This window comes from Lycium ferocissimum, chromosome 11 (assembly GCF_029784015.1).
Source record: "Lycium ferocissimum isolate CSIRO_LF1 chromosome 11, AGI_CSIRO_Lferr_CH_V1, whole genome shotgun sequence".
NCBI lineage: Eukaryota > Viridiplantae > Streptophyta > Magnoliopsida > Solanales > Solanaceae > Lycium > Lycium ferocissimum.
Genome location: NC_081352.1, coordinates 36,234,905 through 36,244,808, shown reverse-complemented (window position 1 = coordinate 36,244,808; position 9,904 = coordinate 36,234,905). Strand labels below are relative to the sequence as shown.

The window sequence follows — 9,904 nt, the reverse complement described above, 5'->3', positions numbered from 1 at the left end:
CTTGAGCGAGATATACATATTTCATACACAAAATATTGAGCGAAATTTTTAAGTTTTGAGCGAAAATTTTCATATATATTTTGTAAGAAATCTATTGATATGTTTTGTAAATTGAAAAGTAATGTCATATTTTGTGAATATACCCTATTCTTTTGTATATATACGTCATTCCCCCTTAATTTATAGTAGTTGAGCAGCGGGGAAAGAATCTTTCAATTATGCAAGTAAGTCAAGCAAGACAAATTGCCAATCAATTTATCGATCTTATTACAAATAAAATAACACGCACACAAGCTTGATCGAATTGAACTTCTCAGGCCACAAGCGACGAATAGGTAAATTCTCGAGGGATAGTTCCAATAATATACGATCTAACATAAAATACTACATCCACGTAGTCATATTTTTTATTTACATCCGCATAGCCTTTTTTTTTTTTGCAACAGTGTTTATACACACGATATACAACATTATACACTTACCGTAGACAATGTATCAAACTTGTGTAAAAAATGTATAATAATGTATAAAAGGGCCATTTGGGGTAATAGAAATATGGGCCATTTCAGATAAATTTTTTCTCCAAATAGACATAAAGAAGCAATTGTATTTATTGGGACAATTTGCGCGATTGCCCTTCATTAGGGGTGGTCTTTAGTTTTTGTCCCTCAAAGGCTCAAATTGCCGGTCTTTAATTTTTATCCTTAGCCTAAAATACCCTGAGGTTCTAGGTTCAAACCCCAGCTTAGTCATAAAAAAAAAAAAAAAAAAAATTCGCAAGGCATGACTTTGCAAATAGTTCTGCCTTATGCGACAGACTTTGCCTTAAGGCATAACTACAAGTCTTCCGGAGAGGGCAAAGCTTTGCCTTATAAGGCAAACTTTTTTTTTTTTTTTAAATTTAAAGGCACCTTCAGGGTGGGGGGTTAGGTTGGACCCCTACCTTGTATATTAATAACCAAAAGGAGAATACATGCGCTCGAGGTATGAAGTGCCTAACCTCATATACAGTTTGTAAAGTAAAGGACATTCCCTTTGCTTCAATTCTTGCTAACCAAGGCTTAGTGTTAAAAAATTTACAAAAATTAGGACCAAAGGTCACTAAACAGAGGATGAGAGTATGACTCTCTTGATCGTAGTTAAGCTTCCAAAAGTATAAGATTAGACTATACATGAGGAACCACATCAGAGTATTTAATGTCCTTGATCTTTTTGTTCCTAATCCTAAATTAGGAAATCTCCATTTATCCATATTAACAAGCCCTTTCACTTGTCTTGGCAGTTCTTCAAAGTTGGTGTAGACTTTGTTCGTGTAAGTAGTATGATTCATAGCTGCGAGCAAATCTGCCACCTTGTTGGCCTCACGAAAACTTGATGTTGGATAGACCAAGAAGTACCCTCCAGGGATCTTCTGATATCTCGAATGATTTTATCAACCTGCCAAGGGATTTTAAATACATCCTTGATCCATGACATGAGAAGAATAGAGTCGGTTTCTAGCTCCAGATTAAAATAAGGCAAACTTTTAGTTATGCCTTAAGGAAAAGTTCTACCTCATGGGACAAACTTTGCCTTAAGGTATAACTAAAAGTTTGCCCCATAAGGCAGAGCTTTTCCTTATGGCATAACTAAAAGTTTGCCTTATAAGGCAAAGTCTATGCCTTAAGGAAAAGTTATGCCTTATGGGGCAGACTTTGCCTTACAGCAAACTTTTAGTTATGCCTTATGGGGTAGACTTTTAGTTGTGCCGTAAGGCAAAGTCTGCCCCATAAGGCATAACTTTTTGCAAAGCCTTGCTTTGCGAATTTTTTTTTTGACTGAGCGAGGGTTCGAACCCAGAACCTCAGGGTATTTTCGGCCACCTTTTCAAGCGAAGGGAAAAATTTAAAAACCACCAATTTGAGGGGCAAAATTTAAAGACCATCCCCAAAAGAAGTACAATCCGCGCAAAAAAAATGTATTTGTTGTTGAGTCTAGCATTTGGAACTCTCAAGTTGGTGGCCCAGCCCAAAAAGTTGTTTTGGAATTTGCAGGAATGCCCTTAGTTTGGGGTGGTCTTTAACTTTTGCCTTTCGCTAAAAATCTCTTGGTTTCGGGTTCGAACCATCGCTTAGTCAAAATTTTTTAAAAAATTCGCAAGGTAGAGTTTGGATCACAAGGCAGAGTTTGCCTTGCGAATCCAAACACCTGCCTTGCAAAAAATCCGTCTTTTTTTTTACTGAGCTGGGTTTCGAACCCAGAACCTCGGGGTATTACGCGAAGCCCAAAAATTAAAGACCACCGATTTGAAGGACAAAATTAAAGACCACCCCAAATGAAGGGCAATCCGCGCAAAAAAATGGTTGTTAAGCCAGCAAAGAACAGGCAGGAAAGTGCGTTCTTTCTGTCTGCGCACCCGAAGGGTAGCGAGGGCCGAGGGTTCCCATGTCATAAAAAAAAAAAAAAAAAGGCTGGAACCATGCCTGGGAGAGCGAACAAATTGTATACAGATTTGACGGTAGTTAAAATGTATCAAGATCTATATATTTATCTTAATACATCAAAAATGCCTCAACTGAACAAATTCCTCCCTAACAAATTAATAAAGAAAGAACAGATTGGAGTTCTTTTATCATTTATTCAAAATCGAAGAGGCAAATTTTCATAGTTTAATTAATTTTAAAAAAATTCAAGAAAAGTAGAAAGGTTTCCACTTAACGTCTTCAACCAGTTTAAGCCCAAGACCTGCTTGAATAAATGAATGGACACACAGTTTGCTAATTAGCTTGAACAAAATCGGGGATCAGAATTCATAAAAAGATAAAATCAGATAAAGACAACTTGAGGAAAAATTGATCTTGAGTTCCCATGGATAACACTATAACACAGAATTGCAACCTACAGTCTTTTCCCTCTTTTCCTAAGTTATTGGTAGAACTAGGACATAATGGCATTAAAGCTAAGATGTTTGGCTCACATTCTGTATATGTATCAAAAAATTCACTAAATAAGTACAAAGATATAATTACAAATGAATAGTGTTAGAATTCTGTACTCGAACCTAAAATGTTCAGTTCCTGAATCCGTCTTCCGATGGGGTAGGATATAAGATTCGTAATTGTCGTAAAGACGAGATATGTAGAAGACTCGTTCAACAAAGAAGAGAATTTGAAAATAATACAATTACAAGGCATTCTACTTAAAGGTGGAAATCATCTAAAAATTGCGGATGACAATTACTGCAATCAAATGAATAGCCACGTCTAAGAAGAAAACATTAGGTGATTTTTTCTCATGTGTTCTAGACTTGGTGGGTGGGAGTTCACAGTCTGCATTGTTAGTGGGAGGTGGCGGTGTAAAATTAGATGGAATTAATCGAGTCGTCTGTATAAAACCACGTGGCGGTTATAAAAAAATAATAAAATAATAATACTGCAATCAAATACTAGTAATAATTCCAGGTGACCAATGATTAATCCAATATTACTTCACTTTGGATCAACGAATAGCCACATCCAAGAAGAAAATATTAAAAAATCCTAAAATTGAACAGGAAACCAAACAGATTCAACAGAAGAAAAAGCAAAATTAATCAATTTCTCATGAAATTAAGCATTAAAATTAGCAGTATGAAACACGGATGCGAAACAGAGCAAATGAACATTACACACCATTAGGGCCCGTTTGGTCATGAAAATTTAGAAATTTGAAAAAAATAGTTTTTGTTTTCAAAGTGAAAAGTGGTACTATTTGAAAATTGGAGTTGTTTTTGAACTTTTGTGTGATTTGGATTTTGGAGTGAAAAAAAATGAAAACAACTTTTTGGTGTTTTTTTCAAATTCCGGAAAATTGCGGAATTCAACTTAAAGTTGAACTCCGGAATATTTGGAATTTTTGGCCAAACATGATTTCCAAAATTTAACTCCGGAAAAAAGTAAAAAATATTCATGGCCAAATTGCCACTAGGTATAGTGAACAGGAATTAATGTGCTTACATTGCTTCTTCTCAGCTCAGCAGAAGTTGCTAAACCAAAAGCAATTAGATTCCACTCTTGTTACAACGCCCTTCGGGATACTCAACACTGTACTAATCGACCTTTTTAGTTGGATTTGGCAGCTTCAGGTCCCTCCAAAAATAAGGCACTTTTTATGGCTTCTTAACCATGCAAGGTTACCTTCATGGCTTCATTACCTTAGCATTGTGCCCCACAACTTCTGCAAAATTTGCAATTCTTCGAAGGAGGAAATCTTATCTCATCTCTTTTTCAGTTGTCCTCGAGTGCTTGCTCTTTGGGAATCTCTTAATCCTCGGTACAAAATAAGCTCCATCCTCCAGGCAGTTGATTCTTCACCAACTTGGTTACAACAAATCATATCTCTTGAAACATGGAAATGCTTTAATTCCTTTTACCTCGTGGTCTATATGGACTGCTCGTAATAGGACTGTCTTTGACGCTACATATACTACTCTTTTGGATTACTCCTTTATAATCAATCAAGCTCAAGAATTCTGGTTCTTAACAGGTATGAGCAGCCCAAAGCATCCAAAAATTCCCTTATAAGTTAAATGGAATCCACCTCCACCGACTTATATCATGCTTAACACTGATGGCACGATTGATCCTTCACTCCCTTTCAGTGGCCTTGGAGGAGTGTTTCGAAATCATGAGGGTAAATGGATTTTGGGTTTCTCAGGTTCTGTTTATCCCACCTCAGTTTTCAACACTGAAACTCACGCCCTCCTACATGGGCTTCGGCTAGCTCTAACCTATAACCTTCAACCCCTCCAAATCAATATCGACGCCAAGGAAGTAGTGCAGCTTTTAAATAACTCTAACTCACAAACTTGCTCGTCCATTGTTGATGAATGCAGGTACTTGATCAAGATTCTGCATAGCCCGCTACTGGGGCATGTTTACCGGGAGCAGAATGTAGTAGCTGATATAGATTAGCAAGTATGGCAAGTGATCGTACTGAAGTGCCTTCAATGGAACTGTTTTGGTCTTTTGGAATGCACCACCTGCTTTTGTAAATATTTTGAATCAAGATCTCTCGGCGATTCGTCTGTACGCATGGTGCAAGCATCATCACGGCTGAATGCACAAATGACTTTCAATGTAGCTAGTACTAGTAGTTTAGCTAAAGACATTTTGGTTAATGTTTCTACGGTTTGTATTATTGTGGATACACCACAACATGCTCCTATGTAACCTTCTGGTTTTTGTTATAATATATATGTCGTACTTACCAATTTTTTTTTTTTTTTTTTACTATTGACAACTTATAAGCCATCGGTACTGAAATTGATCAGAAAAATCAAGATTTCTTCTTCTCTTCTCTCTATGCATTTCTCTATCTACATATAATAAATAGCCTTTGAGTAATTAAAACAATTAATTACCAAAAATGACGTCCCAACAGCTAACCAGAAAACTGAGCTACTACTCTTCACTACTCAATACCAACCACACCACTCTATTCATTTCGTTTCTTAATTTTTGATGTTTTTTGTATATTGTGGGCACCGTTAATGACCAGCTTATTTATTAACTCATTTCATTTTTATCCATCTGAAATCCAATCTAACCTGTCCATGTGACACGTTTTAAGAATGTGTACTGTGTTTGGTATGGTGGAAAATATTCTCAATTTTCTCATGTTTGGTTGGTCAAAGCTTTTTGAGAAATGACTTTTTTGGTGGAAATAAGAAAAATAAATTCCATAAGCGACATTTTATGCTAATTGTCTCCCTCACCCCTGCCCCTCCCCCACCTCTCATCCCCTTGGCCACTCCACTCAGCTCACCTCATTCTCATAATGTTTGCCTAAATCATATATAAATGTTCTTTAACAATATTTGTAATGAATCTACCAAATACTAAAAAAGTTAAACGTACTTAAATAACAGGAATGAAGCTTTTCTATTCCCAAATCATGTCATTGCTTTACCTCTTTGCATTTTGATGTTTCTAGTGATTCCTCAAGTACATATCACATAACTAACCATTTCTATGACTTCATTAAAGTGGGTCATGTATCTGATGGTACTTTTATCACAACTATTAATCCTAGACATCAAATTGCAAACAAGTTGAGCTCATTGACCGTATCACTCTATTTCATATCTTCTGTGTTATATATATATATATATATATAACATGACTGAAAGACTACTAAAAAAGCACTGGACTACGTAGTCAGCCTACATAGATTTTATTTTCCATTATGCCCCATCTTCGCTAAGTCTTCATGGATTCCAAGAGATAGCTAGTCTTTCAAAAAAAACTTCCTTCCAACTGATCATCCCACCATTCATATAGTAAAATTCACCCCACTCATTTAGTTTAAACCAAATCAAATAACCGACGAGGACCTTGTCAGGTTGTTTGCTCCTTAGTTAAAAAAAGAAAGATGGAAAAAAGAATAGTCCCCGTTCTTAATCTCCAAACTAACAGATATTGGCAGACAAAAGTTCACATTGTGTAACATAGTACAAAAATTTATGCAGCAGGAAGGAATCAAGACATTTGGAACCCTACAACAAGCTTTCTCCAATAAGACTCCTACAGCAATAAATCAAATGCAACTAAGCAATAGAAAGTTGTATTATACATAAACTTTAAAATCACAGCTATTTTAACAAGATAAACGTCGTAACAACCTTGATCACCCTCATTTGTAGGAGGCCATGCCGACACCGGATTCGCCACCATATGGCACTGGGCCCCGGGACTTGGAGTAGGACACATAGTAGAACTGGGAGATTATGCTGGTGAAGAAAATGAAAGCTGCTCCAGCTGCAAAAACTCCCTTTCTCAAAGTCTCACACGATAGAGGCTTATCGCTAATCAAGAATGATGATCGATACTTGGTGTGATAAGCATTTCTAACCGAACCGGCCAACAAGCAGGCCTCAGCTATTAAAAATGTAACCCTGAAACACGGAGCATGCTTTTATATAAGGGGAAGTTTCACATTTAACCGCTCGGCAAAAAATATTGACATCAGCTAGCCAATATACATATATTATACACTAATTATACATATAATATATCTATCGGCTATTTTTTTTTTTTTTTTTTTGGTGGGTGTCTATTTAAGTTAATTTCCCTTTATACAGTGTCCTTGCTTTTACAATAAGACCTAATTTATCATTGGAAGAGAAACCGGAAAACTAGAACTTTTCCTTGTTATACTACTTACCAGCATATGATAAATAAGAGAACGGCACAAGCCCTTGAACCTCCAGGGCTCAAAGCCTTCCCACAACAGAAGCAACGGCTCGCCACCATTACAATTATTTGACTAACCATGAGAAACAAGAAGGCACCAACACCAAAGCCGGTTGATATGTCGGAGTCATAGACGCAGTAGCTATAGCTCTGTTCACTATCTACTCTTATTTTCGCCTATAAATGAAGGGACATATTCAATCAGACAAAATGCTAATTAGCTTGAACAAAATCTGAAGAGGTTAGAATTCTTAAAAGCGTATTTCAATTGGAAAACAACTTGAGGAAAAATAGGTCTTCAATTCCCATGAACAACACTATAACACAGAATTGCAACCTAATTGCAGTCTTTTCCCCCTATTCCCAAGTTATTGATAGAACTAGGACACTACAACATTAAAGCTGAGATCTTCACATGGTAGGTTATATTTAGTAACCATTTAATTCAAAATCACACCTGACATGTTTAGGACCACAAGATTCAAACGACATTTTGGTACATTCCACAAATTCTTAGTTTAAAAAGTTCTCTTGAGTTCTTTAAACTCTGTCTCTAGTCAAACTAAGACACTAAGAAGCACGAGCTCCTGTGGAGCAAAATGAGTACTGGCTGAAGAAAAAAAATAAGGTCAACGTTCAGAAGAACAACAAGGCATTCTTGCCATAGTTGGAAACCATCTAAAAATTACAGATCGCTATTACTGCAACCAAATACTATTAACAAATTTAATCCAAAATTTACTTTAATTTTGATTCAAGAATAGCCACATCCAAGAAGAAAATATTCAAAGATCCTAAAATTAGACAGCTAACCAACATCCTAGAACTTCAAAAATCAAAACTTTAGCAAGCAATTTACACCTCTTTCAGAAACCAAACTGTATAGAAACCGAACAGATCCAACATCAGAAAATAGCAAAAATTAATCAAATTTTCATGAAATTGAGAGTTTAAAACTAGCAGTTATGAAACAGAGTAATTAAAGTGCTTACAGTGCTTCTTCTTCGCTCAGCAGCAACAGCTAAACCAAAAGCAATTAGATCCAATACGAAAATAGTTATCATTAACAACTTCGAAGCCATTGGTACTAAAATTGATCAGAAAAATCAAGATTTCTTCTTCACTCTTCTCTGTGTATTTCTTTCTCTAGATATACAATACTAAAGAGTCTTTGAGTACTGAAGAAGCACTAGCAACTGGCAAAAATAATAAAATACTGTTTAGTAGTACCAAATATAATGACGTCCCAACAGCTAACCAAAAACTGAGCTACTACTCTTCACTAAGCACCAACCACACCGCACTGTTTTTTCGTTGAATTTTCATGTTTGTTTTTTTATATTGTCGGTGGCGACAATTATGGTAAACACAAGTTTCAGATCTAAACAAGGCGTGTCTTGTTCTATAGCACGTCACCGAGAAAAGGCCATAAATAGTCCCTTATGTATGCGAGTAGTCTAAAATAATCCCTTAACTATATACTTATCGGTTTTAGTTTTTTAACTATCCAAAAATTTATCAAATTTGATCTCCATCTATTTTTTTATACAAACTACGTACAAACTCATAAATCTTCGTGAGATTAATCGTTAAATCATTCTTCAGACCTATATTTCTCTCTCCCTGCTTCTTTTTCTTCAATCATTCTTTAACCTCAACTTTTTCCTCAAGCTTCTCGCTCTCCGACGGATGCTTCCAACCCAATTTTTTGTTAAAAAGAAAAAAAATTAAAAAAAACCGACCGTCTCACGTAATTTTTTTTTTTTTGAAAATTAAAGAATGAAAATGTAGGAACTTGGAATCGAACCCGAGTATGTTCTTTGGCATTAAAGGATTTTACCACTAGACCACTGATATTTTTTATTCATATACTTACATTGATTTAATTTGTACTGTTTTTTCGCTCTAAAAATCGACAGAGTCCGTCTCCGTCGGTTTATTTTATATTTTTTCGCGCATTTTTGTGCAAAAAATAACCGACGCAGTCCGTCGGTTTTTTAAAAAAAAAAGATTTAAAAAAATTATTGAAAAAACAGACGGAATCCGTTGGTCTTTCCGTCAGTTTTTTTCATCGATTTTTTTCCGTCGGTTTTTATCAGTTTTTTAGTAGTGTTTGAGAAAAATGGTTAGAGAAATTTTGTGCCTGAGTTTGTCTTTTCAAATTTTAGAGACTCGAGAGCGACACCAGTGCCAGAATGCTCTTTTTTTTCCTTTTTTTTTTTTTTTTTAGCAAGTGGAACTTGAGGAAAAAGAAGCAGGGAGAGAGAAATATAGGTCTAAGAAATGGTTTAACAATTAATCTCACGAAGGTTTATGAGTTTGTACGCTGTTTGTATACAAAAATAGACGGAGACCAAATTTGATAAGTTTTTGGATAGTTGAAGGACTAAAACCGGTAAGTGTATAGTTAAGGGATCATTTTAGACCTACTCCCATAGATAAGGGACTATTTATGGCCTTTTCTCGCACGTCACCATGACGATAAAATATTACTCCCTCTGGATAAAAAAAAGAGTCAACTTAGCCTTTTTTTCTTAAATAAAAAAAAGAGTTCACTTAGCAAATTAAAAAAAAATTAACGTTATTTTTTCATATTTGCCCCTATTAAGTGTTATATGATCAAATCCCAATGCCTATTTAATTAGCAGTAGTTTAGTCAAATTACCTATTTTTATTTAGGAGTTAGTATTTTA

At 35.5% G+C, this 9,904-nt stretch overlaps 1 protein-coding gene across 1 annotated transcript; it reads right to left on the bottom strand.

Annotated features, from left to right (window-relative positions):
• Window positions 1-6,393: 6,393 nt before the first annotated feature.
• On the bottom strand, window positions 6,394-8,549 carry LOC132036304 (uncharacterized). The gene is made up of 3 exons (XM_059426612.1): window positions 8,204-8,549; window positions 7,183-7,388; window positions 6,394-6,913 (listed from the first exon to the last, which is right to left on the bottom strand). Exons 1-3 carry the CDS (start codon window positions 8,291-8,293, stop codon window positions 6,652-6,654), a joined length of 558 nt encoding a protein of 185 aa, XP_059282595.1. The 5' UTR covers window positions 8,294-8,549; the 3' UTR covers window positions 6,394-6,651.
• Between the last annotated feature and the right edge of the window lie 1,355 nt (window positions 8,550-9,904).

Coding starts and splice junctions, on each gene's coding strand:
- LOC132036304 (XM_059426612.1), bottom strand. CDS start 8,293: ATGGCTTCGAAGTTGTTAATGATAACTATTTTCGTATTGGATCTAATT. Junction 7,389..8,203: donor CTGAGCGAAGAAGAAGCACT/GTAAGCACTTTA, acceptor CTTCATTTATAG/GCGAAAATAAGAGTAGATAG. Junction 6,914..7,182: donor CTCTTATTTATCATATGCTG/GTAAGTAGTATA, acceptor TCCGTGTTTCAG/GGTTACATTTTTAATAGCTG.